This window comes from Procambarus clarkii, chromosome 38 (genome assembly GCF_040958095.1).
Source record: "Procambarus clarkii isolate CNS0578487 chromosome 38, FALCON_Pclarkii_2.0, whole genome shotgun sequence".
Taxonomy (NCBI): Eukaryota; Metazoa; Arthropoda; class Malacostraca; order Decapoda; family Cambaridae; genus Procambarus; species Procambarus clarkii.
Genome location: NC_091187.1, coordinates 12,312,997 through 12,331,869, shown reverse-complemented (window position 1 = coordinate 12,331,869; position 18,873 = coordinate 12,312,997). Strand labels below are relative to the sequence as shown.

The 18,873-nt window shown below is 49.8% G+C and overlaps 1 protein-coding gene across 1 annotated transcript; it reads left to right on the top strand.

Annotated features, from left to right (window-relative positions):
- Window positions 1-1,023: 1,023 nt before the first annotated feature.
- LOC123771957 (interferon regulatory factor 4) lies at window positions 1,024-17,346 on the top strand. Its single transcript, XM_045764797.2, has 4 exons — window positions 1,024-1,162; window positions 2,096-2,333; window positions 5,567-5,689; window positions 15,796-17,346. Exons 2-4 carry the CDS (start codon window positions 2,102-2,104, stop codon window positions 16,818-16,820), a joined length of 1,380 nt encoding a protein of 459 aa, XP_045620753.2. The 5' UTR covers window positions 1,024-1,162; window positions 2,096-2,101; the 3' UTR covers window positions 16,821-17,346.
- The last annotated feature ends 1,527 nt before the right edge of the window (window positions 17,347-18,873 follow it).

Below are 18,873 nucleotides of genomic sequence, written 5' to 3'. Positions count from 1 at the left end.
AGTCAATCCAACACCTAACCTAACCTAACCTAACCTAAGCCAATCCAACACCTAACCTAACCTAACCTAACCTAACCTAACCTAAGTCAATCCAACACCTAACCTAACCTAACCTAACCTAAGCCAATCCAACACCTAACCTAACCTAACCTAACCTAACCTAACCTAAGTCAATCCAACACCTAACCTAACCTAACCTAACCTAAGCCAATCCAACACCTAACCTAACCTAACCTAACCTAACCTAAGTCAATCCAACACCTAACCTAACCTAACCTAACCTAACCTAAGCCAATCCAACACCTAACCTAACCTAAGTCAATCCAACACCTAACCTAACCTAACCTAACCTAAGTCAATCCAACACCTAACCTAACCTAACCTAAGTCAATCCAACACCTAACCTAACCTAACCTAACCTAAGCCAATCCAACACCTAACGGAAGCCAACCCACTCTAACCCAACACAACCTAACCGAACCTGACCCAAACCGCTCTAACGTAATCCAACATAATCTAACCTAATCCAACCCAACATAGCCTAACCCAACCTGACCTAATCCAATCCAATCCGACCTAACCCAATCCAACCTGACCAAACCCGACCTAGCCCAAACCAGCCTAACCCAATCCATCCTAACCGAATCAAATCAAACCAAGCTAACGTAATCTATCCCGACCTAACCCAATCCAAGCGAACCCAACCCAACCGAATCCAACGTATCTTAACCCGACGTAGCGATAATAAAAGATATATTGTGTTTATATTATATTGGGTATTATATAGCGAGTCAATACAGGTTTTAGACCCTTTTCGCTGCTGGCCGCTTCATGCAAGAGCCTTATAAACCAAATAATCCCAAGATAAGCCTGGGCCCCAAGCCGGGCTTTGGAAATAAAGAAACTCTCGAAATCACCTACAGGTAAACCCCAGGCACCACGATAGCAGCCTCATGATCGGATCTAAATAATCGTGCAAGACTTTGAACGTAATTATTGCGTCAGTGTGGCACCGGCGTCGAGGAGCGAGGCGCTATCCCTGAGATAACAGTTAAGATCCGGGCGTGTGTATATATAAGACCAGACATCGTTAGATAGCAGACCTTTCGATACCGCGTTGGCAGCTGAAGTGCGTTAACTCCACGGCGCTTGTGTGGGACATGTAAGTGGATTTATATATAACAGTTAACTGCAGAAAGACTATTGGTTCGTACGAGGTATAGCTCCTGTTGATTCATACGAAGAAGCTTTTATTGATCCACACGAGGTAGGTCCTCTTGGTCCATACGAGGCAGCTTCTATTGGTCCACACGAGGTAGGTCCTATTGGTCCATACGAAGAAGCGTCTATTGATCCACGCCAGGTAGGTCCTATTGGTCCATACGAGGCAGCTACTATTGGTCCATACGAGGCAGCTCCTATTGGTCCATACGAGGCAGCTCCTATTGGCCCATACGAGGCAGCTCCTATTGGTCCATACGAGGCAGCTCCTATTGGTCCATACGAGGCAGTTCCTATTGATCCATACGAGGCAGCTCCTATTGGCCCATACGAGGCAGCTCCTATTGGCCCATACGAGGCAGCTCATATTGGCCCATACGAGGCAGCTTCTATTGGCCCATACGAGGCAGCTCCTATTGGCCCATACGAGGCAGCTCCTATTGGCCCATACGAGGCAGCTTCTATTGATCCACGCCAGGTAGGTCCTATTGGTCCATACGAGGCAGCTCCTATTGGTCCATACGAGGCAGCTCCTATTGGCCCATACGAGGCAGCTCCTATTGGCCCATACGAGGCAGCTCCTATTGGTCCATACGAGGCAGCTCCTAGTGGTCCATACGAGGCAGCTCCTATTGGTCCATACGAGGCAGCTCCTATTGGCCCATACGAGGCAGCTCCTATTGGTCCATACGAGGCAGCTCCTATTGGCCCATACGAGGCAGCTCCTATTGGTCCATACGAGGCAGCTCCTATTGGCCCATACGAGGCAGCTCCTATTTATACCCACCCAAACTCATTCATGTTTACGTCTAACCTACGCTTGAAACACACACCATGCAACCCCACATCACTAAATACGTTTTGGTGCTTGCAGAGGACCATGACGCCCGTGGCTGTGACCGACACGCCCATGGACCTGTCGATGAAGACCCGCCGCAAGCTCCGCCTGGAGGAGTTCCTCCGTCAGAACCTGGACCAGGCCCCCGCCAGACGGGTCATCCAGTGGGTGGACCGCGAGATGGGCATCTTCAGGATTCTGTGGACTCATCAGAGCTCTGGTGCCTTCACTCAAGAGGATGCTGCACTCTTTCGCTACTGGGCTCTTGCTCGAGGTGAGTGTGTACACTCTCACCTACCTGTGCCTACGGGATCGTGTAGTTAGCTCTTGGGTCCCGCCTTTCTAACCGTCGGTTATCGAATATATTGACACTCAACCTGTCTAGAGGTGAGTACTCTCACCTACTTGGCGCCTGACAGATGGGTGGACAGCGCTTCGGATTCGTAGTCCTGAGGTTCCGGGTTCGATCCTCGGTGGAGGCGGAGACAAATGGGCAAAATGTTTCTTTCACCCTGATGCTCCTGTTACCTAGCAGTAAATAGGTACCTGGGAGTTAGACAGCTGCTACGAGCTGCTTCCCGGGTAGGGGGGGAGATGGAACAAAAAAGAGGCCTGGTCGAGGACCGGGCCGCGGGGACGCTCAGCCCCGAAATCATCTCAAGATAACCTTACTTATGCCTATGGGACCGAGATGTTAGCTCTTGGGTCCCGCCTTTCTACCCGTCGGTTACCAAATATATTAACACTCAATTTGTTTCTATCATATCAATTATATATTTCCCATTCTCTCGCACACACATTCCCAGGATGCGGCCCGTGACAGCTGTCCAACTCCCAGGTACCTACTTACTGCTAGATGAAAAGAGGCATCAGATGAATGAAACTCTGCCCAATTGTTTCCGTTTAGGTCGAGAAATGAACCCGGGTGCCTAGATTGTGTGTGTGTACTCACCTATTTGTGCCTGCAGGATCGAGCTCTAGGTCTTGGACCCCGGTTGTCAAGCCGTTGGTTGTCTAATACAATGACTCCTGACCTGTCTCCCTATCTTACCTGGTTTTAAAGTTATGAATGGTGTTAGCCTCCACAACCTGTTCCTTTAGGTCATTCCATTTACTCACTTCCCTCACGCTAAAAGAAAACTTTCTAACATCTCTATGACACATCTGAGTCTCACGCTTCCGTCCGTGTCCCCTTGTTCTGTTGTTGTTCATTGTAAACATTTCTTCTGTTTCCATCTTGTCAATCTCTCTAAGTATTTTATACGTCTGTATCATGTCCCTTCCCTTCCTGTCCCTCCTCCTTTCTAACGTCGTCAGGTTTAGTTCCTTCAGTCTGTCTTCGTACCTCATCCCTTACAGCTCTGGGACAAGTCTCGTTGAAAACTTCTGCACATTTTCGAGCTTTCTCATGTGTGTTTTAAGCTGGGGGCTCCAGGATGGGTCGGCATACACTAAGACTGGCCTCACATAGATGGTATACAGTGATCTAAAAGATGGGGCTCCAGGATGGGTCGGCATACTCTAAGACTGGCCTCACATAGATGGTATACAGTGATCTAAAAGATGGGGCTCCAGGATGGGTCGGCATACTCTAAGACTGGCCTCACATAGGTGGTATACAGTGATCTAAAAGATGGGGCTCCAGGATGGGTCGGCATACTCTAAGACTGGCCTCACATAGGTGGTATAGAGTGATCTAAAAGCCTCATTAGATGTTCTGACTCTTGCCAGAGTAGAGTATGCGGCTGACGTTATTCTATTTATATGAGCCTCTGGAGTTAGCTTTGTCCACTCCCAGGTCTTTCTCTAGTTGTTATAGGGAGGCAGTTTTTCCTACTTTCCTACCAACCACGAGGTACTTTCGGTCTCCTGGGTCGTGATCTGATTTCCATCACCTTACACTTGCTGGTGTTAAACTCTAGCAGCCATTTCTTGAACCATCTCTGCAACCTTATCAAGTCATCCTGGAGAATCTTAAATCCTCATCTGTCTCAACCCTCCTCATTAGTTTTGCATCAACTGCTACCGTTGACATATAAGACTCAACTCCTGCAGTCAAGTTGTTTACATAAATAAGAAATAGAATGGGTCCCAGCACCGATCCTTGAGGCACCCCGTTTGTTACTCTACGCCAGCCAGACTCCTCGCCCCTCACTGTCACTCTCTGCAGCCTGTCTGACTGTTCACCAACAGTCGGTTGGTGAACGTTTAGTAGTGTGTGTGTGTGTGTGTGTGTGTGTGTGTGTGTGTGTGTGTGTGTGTGTGTGTGTGTGTGTGTGTGTGTGTGTGTGTACTCACCTAATTGTACTCGCTTAATTGTGCTTGCGGGGGTTGAGCTCTGGCTCTTTGGTCCCGCCTCTCAACTGTCACTCAACAGGTGTACAGATTCCTGAGCCTACTGGGCTCTATCATATCTACATTTGAAACTGTGTATGGAGTCAGCCTCCACCACATCACTTCCTAGTGCGTTCCATTTACTAACTACTCTGACACTGAAAAAGTTCTTTCTAATGTCTCTGCGGCTGATTTGGGTACTCAGCTTCCACCTGTGTCCCCTTGTTCGCGTCCCTCCAGTGTTGAATAGTTCATCCTTGTTTACCCGGTCGATTCCCCTGAGGATTTTGTAGGTTGTGATCATGTCCTCCCTTACTCTTCTGTCTTCCAGTGTCGTAAGGTGCATTTCCCGCAGCCTTTCCTCATAACTCATGCCTCTTAGTTCTCGGACTAGTCTAGTAGCATACCTTTGGACTTTTTCCAGCTTCGTCTTGTGCTTGACAAGGTACGGGCTCCATGCTGGGGCCGCATACTCCAGGATTGGTCTTACATATGTGGTGTACAAGATTCTGAATGATTCCTTACACAGGTTCCTGAACGCCGTTCTGATGTTAGCCAGCCTCGCATATGCCGCAGACGTTATTCTCTTTATGTGGGCTTCAGGAGACAGGTTTGGTGTGATATCAACTCCTAGATCTTTCTCTCTGTCTGTTTCATTAAGTACTTCATCTCCTATTCTGTATCCTGTGTCTGGCCTCCTGTTTCCACTGCCTAGTTTCATTACTTTGCATTTACTCGGGTTGAACTTCAACAGCCATTTGTTGGACCATTCACTCAGTCTATCTAGGTCATCTTGTAGCCTCCTACTATCATCCGCTGTTTCAATCCTCCTCATAATTTTTGCATCGTCGGCAAACATTGAGAGGAACGAATCTATACCCTCTGGGAGATCATTTACATATACCAGAAACAATATAGGTCCAAGGACTGATCCCTGCGGGACTCCACTTGTAACGTCTCGCCAATCTGAGACCTCACCCCTCACACTGACTCGTTGTCTCCTGTTGCTTAGGTACTCCTCTATCCACCGGAGTGTGTGTGTGTGTGTGTGTGTGTGTGTGTGTGTGCGTGTGTGTACTCACCTAGTTGTGCTTGCACGCGTTGAGCTCTGGCTCTTTAGTCCCGCTTGTGTGTGTGCTATACCTTGTTCACGTATAACCTTCACTTTTACAGGTAAACCTGCGAGCGTGTCCTCGGTCGAGCTCAAACAGAGCCTAAGGATGGCGCTCAACAAGTCTCCTTCGGTCGAGAGACTCTCGGCCTCTCACGATGAATACCGTTACTTCAAGTTCACAGGTGAGTGTTGGTGAATATCTTGTGGGTGCTGGTGAACGTCTTGTGGGTGCTGGTGAACATCTCCTAGATGTTGGTGAACATCTCCTAGATGTTGGTGAACATCTCCTAGATGTTGGTGAACATCTCCTAGATGTTGGTGAACATCTCCTGGATGTTGGTGAACTTCTCCTGGATGTTGGTGAACATCTCCTAGATGTTGGTGAACATCTCCTGGGATGTATAAATATGAACGTCTCCTGGTGGAAGATGAATATCTTCCCAAACGAAACATCATGTTGGTTAAGCAACTGTTGCTAAACATGCCTATTTAAGTTGACCAAACCACACACTAGAAGGTGAAGGAACGACGACGTTTCGGTCCGTCCTGGACCATTCTCAAGACAATCGACTTGAGAATGGTCCAGGACGGACCGAAACGTCGTCGTCGTCGTCCCTTCACCTTCTAGTGTGTGGTCTGGTCAACTTACTTTAGCCACGTTATTGTGACTCATCGCCTGCATGCCTATTTACTCTCAATAACGCAAGCAATAGTCAAGACTAAACCCCAAACATCCTGGAATATATATATAGGCAGTTTCGGTCCGTCATGGACCATTATCAAGTTGACATTATCAAGTCATTATCAACCATTATCAGGACTGACGGAAATGTGTGTCGTCACATAATGGTCCAACATCTCCTGTTGGACCGACGAAACGTCGTCGTCCCTTCACCTTCTAGTGTGTGGTCTAGTCAACATAATGGTCCAAAAGGGACCGAATCGTCGTAAATTCCTTTATTTTCACGTGTGTGGGGGGGTTGGGTGTCTACTTTCCAGTCATGTTTCTGTGGCGTAATTGCTTTACAAAAAATAAAGCAGTTTGGAAAATATCTGAATCCAGTATCGAATATTTCTTGTTCATTTTTGGAGTGATATATATATTTAACATCTGATTATTATTATTTTGTTTAATGTTAATCGTCTCTCTCTCTCTAACCACTTGGAGTGGACGGCAGAACGACGGTCTCGCTTCATGCAGGTCGGCGATCAATCCCCGACCGTCCAAGTGGTTGGGCACCATTCCTTCCCCCCCGTCCCATCCCAAATCCTTATCCTGACCCCTTCCCAGTGCTATATAGTCGTAATGCCTTGGGGCTTTCCCCTGATAATTCCCTCCCTCGATATAATGTGTATCTCTCTCTCCTTAACCATCGCCTTTTAAGAAGATGCAAATTTAGCTTCTTAACGTTCATATGTCCATAAGCTGACCACAACTGAACTGTATAGTCTAAATGAGGTCTAAGGTATATCTTGAGGTTATCTTGAGATGATTTCGGGGCTTTAGTGTCCCCGCGGCCCGGTCCTCGACCAGGCCTCCACCCCCAGGGAGCAGCCCGTGACAGCTGACTAACACCCAGGTACCTATTTACTGCTAGGTAACAGGGGCATTCAGGGTGAAAGAAACTTTGCCCATTTGTTTCTGTCTCGTGCGGGAATCGAACCCGCGCCACAGAATTACGAGTCCTGCGCGCTATCCACCAGGCTACGAGGCCTCCATGCGTTCACCTAACTAACCAATTTTTTATCTAACACCATTCTATTTCTGAATTAAAACATTAAAAGTAATTTTTAAAAGCAAGTATCAAACCGGGAAGTAGTTATAAGTGTTGTTGTTATAGTTTGATTACATGATAAGTAGTTATCAAACTATATAGCGCCCGCTGTGTCACGAGGTCGACACGTCCATGTTGGTCACCTACCCCTTAGCAATGATTATGCAAAACTGGGCGAGGCTAGCCCCAAACCTCTGGTAAACAACCATGGACAGACATATACTCTTGTAGATATAGTTAATAATAATAATAATAATAATAATAATAATATTTTATACAAGATAAGTTAAAAATACAAGTCTGCTATATCAGCTTCATGTTTTGGGTTTTTTCCAATATTAAGGTCAAATACAGTCTGTCGAAGTGTTGCCTTAGAAGTATAATATTTTTAATTCAGTTTGATATCAGACCCGTGTTTTTTTCCGAGATAAGATTTTAAGGGAGTCATGTTCTATATTAAGGTGATTTTTAATACAGATGGTATTAGTGAACTGCGCGGCCCTCTTGTGGCAATCAGAGGCAGCTTTGTACAACGCAATATTACTATTATTTCCAGAGAGAACACCTGTGTCCCCCAAAAAATGCAAAAGATGGATCCAGTATTTGCAATGTTGCACAATATTTATGTAAATACTTATACTGTATAACAACAAAACACTACACAATACAATATGTTGCAATAAACTCCTATCTGCTTAAGTAATAAAAAAAATATAAAATTAGTTATTAACTTATTACATTTATTCTCATTATTACTAATATATTACATTTTATTGTAATTTTTTATCACTGTTAAAAAAAACTATGATTTTCCATGTGGTAAGATAGCTAGAAAGGTGATAGTGCGTTTGGAGGGAAAGGTGCGTTTCAGAGTACAAAGTAACAGCAGATTACAGCTATCTCGCCATCTCACTATGATGTTATATTCATACATAAACCTGTTAGTATGGGGGTATTACATGCTCTCTCTCTCTCTCTCTCTCTCTCTCTCTCTCTCTCTCTCTCTCTCTCTCTCTCTCTCTCTCTCTCTCTTCCAAATTCTTATCCTGACCCCTTCCCAGTGCTATATAGTCGTAATGGCTTGGCGTTTTTTCCTGATAATTTCCTATTTATCTCTCACACACACACACACACAAAACAACCGATGCTCAACAGGCGGGAACCAAGAGTCAACGTTCGATCCTGCAGACACAAATAGATGAGTACACACACACACACACACACACACAGGCCAATCCTGGAGTATCAGGCAAATCCTGGAGTATGCAGCCCCAGCATGGAGTTCATATCTAGTCAAGGATAAGACTAAACTGGAAAAGGTTCAAAGGTTTGCCACCAGACTAGTACCCGAGCTGAGAGGTATGAGCTACGAGGAGAGACTACGGGAATTAAACCTCACTTCGCTGGAAGACAGAAGAGTTAGGGGGGACATGATCACCACATTCAAGATTCTGAAGGGAATTGATAGGGTAGATAAAGAGTCTATTTAACACATGGGGAACACGCACAAGGGGACACAGGTGGAAACTGAGTGCCCAAATGAGCCACAGAGATATTAGAAAGAACTTTTTTAGTGTCAGAGTGGTTGACAAATGGAATGCATTAGGAAGTGATGTGGTGGAGGCTGACTCCATACACAGTTTCAAGTGTAGATATGATAGAGCCCAATAGGCTCAGGAATCTGTACACCTGTTGATTGACGGTTGAGAGGCGGGACCAAAGAGCCAGAGCTCAACCCCCGCAAGCACAACTAGGTGAGTACACACACACATTACAGAGTAAACAACAAAACGAATTACCTAATAACTCGCTTATCAGATTGTGTTGTTCGCTGAAAACAGGCCATCAAAAAATCCTATTTCAAATCTGCGTCGTAGTCCGGGGTTGTGCGCAGTCGGCTACGTGGCTGGCTATACTAAGGATATAATAACATAACAATTATGGAAACTGCAGAAGGAAAATGGATCCATACGAGCCACCGCTCCTTTTCATATCTACCCAAACTCATTCGTACACACCTGTAGCCTACGCTTGAAACAATCAAATAACCCCACGTCTGTATCATGTAACCCGCGTCTATTTGACAAATCAACCACCATATTGCCAAACCAGTATTTACCCAGGTCTTTCCAGAAGCTAGAACTTACCCAACTTAACATAGGTGTATAGGTGTGTGTGTGTATGTGTGTTGGGTATGAATGGACGTGTAGGGGAAGGGGGGTGTTATCGTAGCCAGTGTGAGAAATGCAGCTGCTATTTCGAGGTATTTCCCCACTCTTGGTATATTGAATAACTGTTGCATCACTCTTTGTCAAGGTGATATCTGGTTACCTCTCACGACCTGTGTGTGTGTGTGTGTGTGTGTGTGTGTGTGTGTGTGTGTGTGTGTGTGTGTGTGTGTGTGTGTGTGTGTGTGTACATTTTTGTAAACTGCTGCGTAGTGTTTACATAACTTTACGGTCGTTAACTGACCCACTGGGGTTTGGGACGCGTGGGGTCCATGTCACCCACGGGGGTCCAGGGGGTCCATGTCACCCACGGGGGTCCAGGGGGTCCACGTCACCCACGGGGGTCCAGGGAGTCCATGTCACCCACGGGGGTCCAGGGGTCCATGTCACCCACGGGGGTCCAGGGGGTCCATGTCACCCACGGGGGTCCAGGGGGGTCCATGTGGGTCCATGTCACCCACGGGGGTCCAGGGGGTCCATGTCACCCACGGGGGTCCAGGGGGGTTCCATGTGGGTCCATGTCACCCACGGGGGTCCAGGGGGTCATGTCACCCACGGGGGTCCATGTCACCCACGGGGGTCCAGGGGGTCATGTCACCCACGGGGATCCAGGGGGTCCATGTCACCCACGGGGGTCCAGGGGGGTCCATGTCACCCACGGGGGTCCAGGGGGTCCATGTCACCCACGGGGGTCACAGGGGTCCATGTCACCCACGGGGGTCCAGGGGGTCCATGTCACCCACGGGGGTCCAGGGGGGTCATGTCACCCACGGGGGTCCAGGGGGGTCCATGTCACCCAAGGGGGTCCATGTCACCCACGGGGGTCCAGGGGGTCCATGTCACCCACGGGGGTCCAGGGGGTCCATGTCACCCACGGGGGTCCAGGGGGTCCATGTCACCCACTGGGGTCCAGGGGGTCCATGTCACCCACGGGGGTCCAGGGGGTCCATGTCACCCACGGGGGTCCAGGGGGTCCATGTCACCCATGGGGGTCCAGGGGGTCCATGTCACCCACGGGGGTCCAGGGGGTCCATGTCACCCACAGGGGTCCATGTCACCCACGGGGGTCCAGGGGGGTCATGTCACCCACGGGGTCCAGGGGGGTCCATGTCACCCACGGGGGTCCAGGGGGTCCATGTCACCCAAGGGGGTCCAGGGGTCCATGTCACCCACGGGGGTCCAGGGGGTCCATGTCACCCACTGGGGTCCAGGGGGTCCATGTCACCCACGGGGGTCCAGGGGGTTCATGTCACCCACGGGGGTCCAGGGGGGTCATGTCACCCACGGGGGTCCAGGGGGGTCATGTCACCCACGGGGGTCCAGGGGGTTCATGTCACCCACGGGGGTCCAGGGGGTCCATGTCACCCACGGGGGTCCAGGGGGTCCATGTCACCCACGGGGGTCCATGTCACCCACGGGGGTCCAGGGGGTCCATGTCACCCACGGGGGTCCATGTCACCCACGGGGGTCCAGGGGGGTCATGTCACCCACGGGGGTCCATGTCACCCACGGGGGTCCATGTCACCCACGGGGGTCCATGTCACCCACGGAGGTCCAGGGGGTCCATGTCACCCACGGGGGTCCAGGGGGGTCCATGTCACCCACGGGGGTCCAGGGGGTCCATGTCACCCACGGGGGTCCAGGGAGTCCATGTCACCTACGGGGGTCCATGTCACCCACGGAGGTCCAGGGGGTCCATGTCACCCACGGGGGTCCAGGGGGTCCATGTCACCCACGGGGGTCCAGGGAGTCCGTCACCCACGGGGGTCCAGGGGGTCCATGTCACCAACAGGGGTCCAAGGGGTCCATGTCACCCACGGGGGTCCAAGGGGTCCATGTCACCCACGGGGGTCCATGTCACCCACGGGGGTCCAGGGGGTCCATGTCACCCACGGGGGTCCAGGGGGTCCATGTCACCCACGCGGGTCCATGGGGTCCATGTCACCCACGGGGGTCCAGGGGGGGTCCAGGGAAGTCCATGTCACCCACGGGGGTCCAGGGGGTCCATGTCACCCACAGGGGTCCAAGGGGTCCATGTCACCCACGGGGGTCCATGTCACCCACGGGGGTCCATGTCACCCACGGGGGTCCATGTCACCCACGGGGGTCCAGGGGGTCCATGTCACCCACGCGGGTCCATGTCACCCACGGGGGTCCAGGGGGGTCCATGTCACCCACGGGGGTCCAGGGAAGTCCATGTCACCCACGGGGGTCCAGGGGGATCCATGTCACCCACGGGGGTCCAGGGGGTCTATGTCACCCACGGGGGTCCAGGGGGGTCCATGTCACCCATGGGGGTCCAGGGGGTCCCTGTCACTCACGGGGGTTCAGGGGGTCCATGTCACCCACGGGGGTCCAGGGGGGTCGGAGTCACCCTCTGGGATCCAGGGGGTCCAGGGGTCCATGTTACCCACGAGGGTCCAGGGGGGTCCATGTCACCCACGGGGGTCCAGGGGGGGTCCATGTCACCCACGGGGTCCAGGGGGTCCATGTCACCCACGGGGGTCAAGGGGGGTCCATGTCACCCACGGGGGTCCAGGGGGTAAATGTCACCCACGGGGGTCCAGGGGGGTCCATGTCACCCACGGGGTCCATGTCACCCACGGGGGTCCATGTCACCCACGGGGGTCCATGGGGCTCCATGTCACCCACGGGGGTCCAGGGGATCCATGTCACCCACGGGGTCCAGGGGGGTCCATGTCACGCACGGGGGTCCAGGGGGGGTCCATGTCACCCACGGGGGTCCAGGGGGTCCATGTCACCCACGGGGGTCCAGGGAGTCCATGTCACCCACGGGGGTCCAGGGGGGTCCATGTCACCCACGGGGGTCCAGGGGGTCCATGTCACCCACGGGGGTCCAGGGAGTCCATGTCACCCACGGGGGTCCAGGGGGGTCCATGTCACCCACGGGGGTTCAGGGGGGTCCATGTCACCCACGGGGGTCCAGGGGGGTCATGTCACCCACGGGGGTCCATGTCACCCACGGGGGTCCATGTCACCCACGGGGGTCCATGTCACCCACGGAGGTCCAGGGGGTCCATGTCACCCACGGGGGTCCAGGGGGGTCCATGTCACCCACGGGGGTCCAGGGGGTCCATGTCACCCACGGGGGTCCAGGGAGTCCATGTCACCCACGGGGGTCCATGTCACCCACGGAGGTCCAGGGGGTCCATGTCACCCACGGGGGTCCAGGGGGTCCATGTCACCCACGGGGGTCCAGGGAGTCCGTCACCCACGGGGGTCCAGGGGGTCCATGTCACCCACAGGGGTCCAAGGGGTCCATGTCACCCACGGGGGTCCATGTCACCCACGGGGGTCCAGGGGGTCCATGTCACCCACGGGGGTCCAGGGGGTCCATGTCACCCACGCGGGTCCATGGGGTCCATGTCACCCACGGGGGTCCAGGGGGGTCCAGGGAAGTCCATGTCACCCACGGGGGTCCAGGGGGTCCATGTCACCCACAGGGGTCCAAGGGGTCCATGTCACCCACGGGGGTCCATGTCACCCACGGGGGTCCATGTCACCCACGGGGGTCCAGGGGGTCCATGTCACCCACGCGGGTCCAGGGGGTCCATGTCACCCACGGGGGTCCAGGGGGGTCCATGTCACCCACGGGGGTCCAGGGAAGTCCATGTCACCCACGGGGGTCCAGGGGGATCCATGTCACCCACGGGGGTCCAGGGGGTCTATGTCACCCACGGGGGTCCAGGGGGGTCCATGTCACCCATGGGGGTCCAGGGGGTCCCTGTCACTCACGGGGGTTCAGGGGGTCCATGTCACCCACGGGGGTCCAGGTGTAACAAACTAGGCTGTTGTAAGAATTATCCAGAGTGGTTTATCGACAAAAGAGAATGGGAAGCTGAGCCGCATGGTGACCTGACCCCCAGGGGAATTCGCGGTGGAAATAACCAACGCTTTGTTCATAGCTGCGTAAAATGAATCATCCTATAGTATTCAGTAATTTAGAGAAAATTAGCCTTTATTCATTTTGCATTAAAATTGTATTGTATAATAGTACTGGATACAATATCAAGAGTATTCTAATTATTGAGTTTAAGTCACCATCAGTGACGTCACGAATCAGATCTAACTTTTGAGGCGGAGTGACCGGCGGTCATAGGTCATCAGGGGTTGACAGGTCTACTATTTCTCAAAGTTTTAATAACCATTTTTGTGATCGGGAACAGCTCTGCCGTTAGATGTTTGTAATTTAATTCAGTAAAATAATTCAACCAGTCTGGATCAATTAAGTACAACAGAGTTTAATTGTTATAACTTAAACCTTGCTAGTAACTGGGTAGAACTTTGACTAGGCGGAAGGATACAATGTTCTGTCTGGGGTAGACCAGACAAGGAGGAGGGCAGTGTGGTCACGGAAGCAGCTGGGATAAGAGGTCAACATCTTACCTCTCCCCAAGAACAGCCCCAACACCTAGAGCTGTGGTCGCCCAAGGTATAGTTGCTATTGTTAAGTATAGAAATAGTCTCATTTGCCACTCAGGTCAAGTAGGGAGTGTTAAAGTGATAGGGAGTGAACATATTTAGATTTTGTTTTAGTTTTCTTTTAATAAATTAAATTTGTTATTAATTTGCATTTTATTGTTTCCATGTGTTTTATGTGTATACTTGTCCTGGTCACGTGGTCCACACGAGGCAGAGTTGCATTGGGCGCCGATTCTAACATCGAATCGGAATTATCATTACTGTGTAATTTATTCCACACTCAAGGTCATCGTTTATAGTGGGGATCAAGCCCCTAGGTTGATTAATTAGCGTGATCGATCCAGACCTCGATCATTGCTCTTGTATTACTGGTCTGGTGGTGGCAGCAGAGGTGACTCTAGGGTTTTGTTCAGAGCTTAGGTCACGTCATACTGGGTGTAGAATCCTAAGTCGGTCAATCGTCTTAGGACCACGTGGCGTGGAGTTGGCTTTGGTAAAAGTTTTGGAGTCCCTTGGTTTAGAAATAAAAGTAAGAATACGGGTAGAGGGAGTAGAAAGAAGGAAGTAAAGAGAGAGGAACCCAAACCCGTGTTACACAGGGGGGTCGGTGTCACCCTCTGGGATCCAGGGGGTCCAGGGGTCCATGTTACCCACGAGGGTCCAGGGGGGTCCATGTCACCCACGGGGGTCCAGGGGGGTCCATGTCACCCACGGGGTCCATGTCACCCACGGGGGTCCAGGGGGGTCCATGTCACCCACGGGGGTCCAGGGGGTAAATGTCACCCACGGGGGTCCAGGGGGGTCCATGTCACCCACGGGGTCCATGTCACCCACGGGGGTCCATGTCACCCACGGGGGTCCATGGGGCTCCATGTCACCCACGGGGGTCCATGGGGCTCCATGTCACCCACGGGGGTCCAGGGGATCCATGTCACCCACGGGGTCCAGGGGGGTCCATGTCACCCACGGGGGTCCAGGGGGGGTCCATGTCACCCACGGGGGTCCAGGGGGTCCATGTCACCCACGGGGGTCCAGGGAGTCCATGTCACCCACGGGGGTCCAGGGGGGTCCATGTCACCCACGGGGGTCCAGGGGGTCCATGTCACCCACGGGGGTCCAGGGGGGTCCATGTCACCCACGGGGGTTCAGGGGGGTCCATGTCACCCACGGGGGTCCAGGGGGGTCCATGTCACCCATGGGGGTCCAGGGAGTCCATGTCACCCACGGGGGTCCAGGGAGTCCATGTCACCCACGGGGGTCCAGGGGGTCCAGGGAGTCCATGTAACCCTCGGGGGTCCAGGGAGTCGGTGTCACCCACGGGGGTCCAGAGGGTTGGTGTCACCCACTGGGGTCCAGGGGGTCGGTGTCACCCACGGGGGTCCATGTCACCCACGGGGTCCAAGTCACCCACGGGGGTGACTTGGGGTCACCCCCGTGGGGTCCAGGTCGGTGTCACCCTCGGGGGTCCAGGGGGTCGGTGTCACCCACTGCCATCCACAGGTGGAGGACGACCAAAGTGACACGCGGTTTTCGTTCCCCTGTAAGAGAACGCATGTGTTCTTGTTCTTCATTCTGTTCTTCATTCCATACAATGTATTCCTAAGTTTCTACTCTTCTACTGTTGGATCAAGTTTCTACTTTACTCTTCTACTGTTGGATCAAGTTTCTACTCTCCTCCTCTACTGTTGGATCCAGTTTCTACTCTCCTCCTCTACTGTTGGATCAAGTTATCTTATATATTGATCTTAAAGGCTGTCAAATTATCATATATCCCCCATGATTAGCAATACAAATGCGGTTTTATTGATCAATATATTCATCAAGTTTCGTCTGTGTTTCCAGAATGGGGAAGTCGAGGCTCCGCAGGCGGACACAAGAGCTACAAGGCCCCAGAAGGTGCCGGGAGAAAGGGATCTCCGAACACCAAGCCTCCGCCGCCTCTCGTTCCAATCAGCGGGCGTACGGAGGAGTCTCCTGGTTTCGGAGGTCGGCCCTTAGACAATCCCCATCTACCGAAGAACGAAGGATTCGAAGTTGCCGCTTCCAACGAATCTCACTTGAGTCTTCCGACGATTTTCCCGTGTGCTTCGCCTGTGTTCTCCTGGCCGGGTGGAGAACATCGCCTGGGAGGTGGAATGGGAGATCATATCCTTGGAGAACAGATTGGAAGGCGGCCGAGGGAACAGCTGCGAGAAGGTCATCCGATGAATCAACTGATCACGACAGATCAGTATGGTAGAGGAAGTCTACATACAGAGTACTCGATGCGTGGCAACCTTCTTAAAAAGGAGCTACTTAGGCAGCAGCTGACTTCAGAAAAGGTGCAAAGGGCTCACTCAGCGGGAGACCACATGTTCGGAGATCGCTCAGTAGATCACACGTTCAGAGATCGCTCAATGGAAGAGCTGATGTTCGGAGATCGCTCAGTAGGAGATCGTTCAATAGAAGATCACGTGTTCGGAGATCGTTCAGTGTATCACACGTTCAGAGATCGCTCAGTGGGAGATGGCATGTTCGGAGATCGCTCAGTGGGAGATGGCATGTTCGTAGATCGCTCAGTGGATCACATGTTTGAAAACCACAGAGTTTACCCGCCAAAAACCAGCCCGCCTCAGGCCTGTATAGAGACTACAGAGTCATACCAACTGGTGCCTTCCAGCAAGGATTATCATCATCATAGACTTGAGTGTGAAAGTTGTTTAAGCTTGTACAGTGATGGTGGAAGCTTTCCAAAACAACCTCCCAACTATGACTACAGATCTATAGGAACTAAGATGGTTTATCACAGTTGTAATAACAGCTCTGTTCCACTGATTAACGATTTTCATGACTTTAAAAACCATTATTTTGACTTATCTTTCAATTAAATCATTAGGATTTGAAAAATATGTATTGTTTGTTTGAATTGTAATTTAAGGATACAATCTCTTGTGCTCATCATGTGCTAGCAGGGTGGAACATCTGTCTTCCGACTATTAGTAGTTCAATAGTGACTTTTTCAATTGTTTTTCTAATCATATTTACATTTAAAAATCATCTTTGAAGACATCATCTTATTATATTACCTTTGCGAGGTATGGATGACATAAAATATAATTAATTAAATGCCATAATGGAGGTGTAATAGTGGAAGATTTAAACAAATAGTATTTTTGATTGGGAAAAAAATTCACTATTTATATTCATTTAGCTGTTAAGGTTACCAACGAGACTGAAAGCACTTTATTGGTGCTGTTATGTCCGTTTCTATGACATGGGTGTTTACATTCAAATTATTGACGCATAACAAAGAGTTACGTTTGTCAATGTCTAATTCTATGTCTGTTGGCATTTGTCCTAATGACTAAACAAATTTTATATTTCATTTTTTGTAATTAAAGTGATACTTTTTCTTATTGTCTTTGAAATTATACAATCCTTATATATATATATATATATATATATATATATATATATATATATATATATATATATATATATATATATATATATATATATATATATATATATATATATATATATACTGTATATATATGGAAATGTCTGTGTTCGAGGCTGAAGGCCAAACACAAGGTGCTAACCTCACCTAATATTTAATAAAGTGCGCATTTGGGCACACATCTTACATGGTCATGTCAGGGTTGACATGAATGAAACTAGTGCCATTTGGCATGCTGCCAAGATGACCCTCGAGACGAGTCTTTAAATATCTTATGAACTGGACGCCAATTTCTTTCTTTCTTACTATAATGTAAAGACATATGTGCAAATCTTAACCAAAAAAATTATATCATATTTAACCTGTAATAGATTGTAATAAATAGGGCTTTCCCACAACACACATATATTACCTCACAGTAAGTCTTTCCCACAATTCATATTACCACACAGTAAGTTCCCCACAACTCATATTACCACACAGTAAGTTCCCCACAACTCATATTACCTCACAGTAAGTTCCCCACAACTCATATTACCTCACAGTAAGTTCCCTACAACTCATATTACCACACAGTAAGTTCCCCACAACTCATATTACCACACAGTAAGTTCCCCACAACTCATATTACCACACAGTAAGTTCCCCACAACTCATATTACCACACAGTAAGTTCCCCACAACTCATATTACCTCACAGTAAGTTCCCCACAACTCATATTACCACACAGTAAGTTCCCTACAACTCATATTACCACACAGTAAGTTCCCCACAACTCATATTACCTCACAGTAAGTTCCCCACAACTCATATTACCTCACAGTAAGTATTCCCCACAACTCGTATTACCTCACAGTAAGTTCCTCACAACTCATATTACCTCACTGTAAGTTCCCCACAACTCATATTACCACACAGTAAGTTCCCCACAACTCATATTACCTCACAGTAAGTTCCTCACAACTCATATTACCTCACAGTAAGTATTCCCCAAAACTCATATTACCTCACAGTAAGTCTCCCCCACAACTCATATTACCTCACAGTGAGTCTTCCCCAAAACACACATTACTTCACAGTATCTACAATAAAAATGTTATGCCTAAGCATAATGCCTCCCACAACAGTCTGCAAACTCAGGAAAAACATCAATAATCACCCTTACCTTACACTCCTACAGCCTCCAGAGCCTTCACAAGCAGACCAAGAAGCACTTCACAACTCACCTAGTATTAAATGCTGATATTAGTACGACTGGAGGGTGAGCCTGCAACGCCTATTTCAATAACCCAAGACACTATAATTTCCAATTTAAGAAATATGGAATTAAACACTGGAATAGTTTAAATTTTAATGAAGATTATAGCAAAATTTTCAAGACTTTTAAGGGGACAAATTTTATCTTTTAAGGGGGGGGTAAGAAAAATAGAGGGCAGAAAATAATAGGGGACAGGAAATAGTATGATCTCAGGAAATAAAA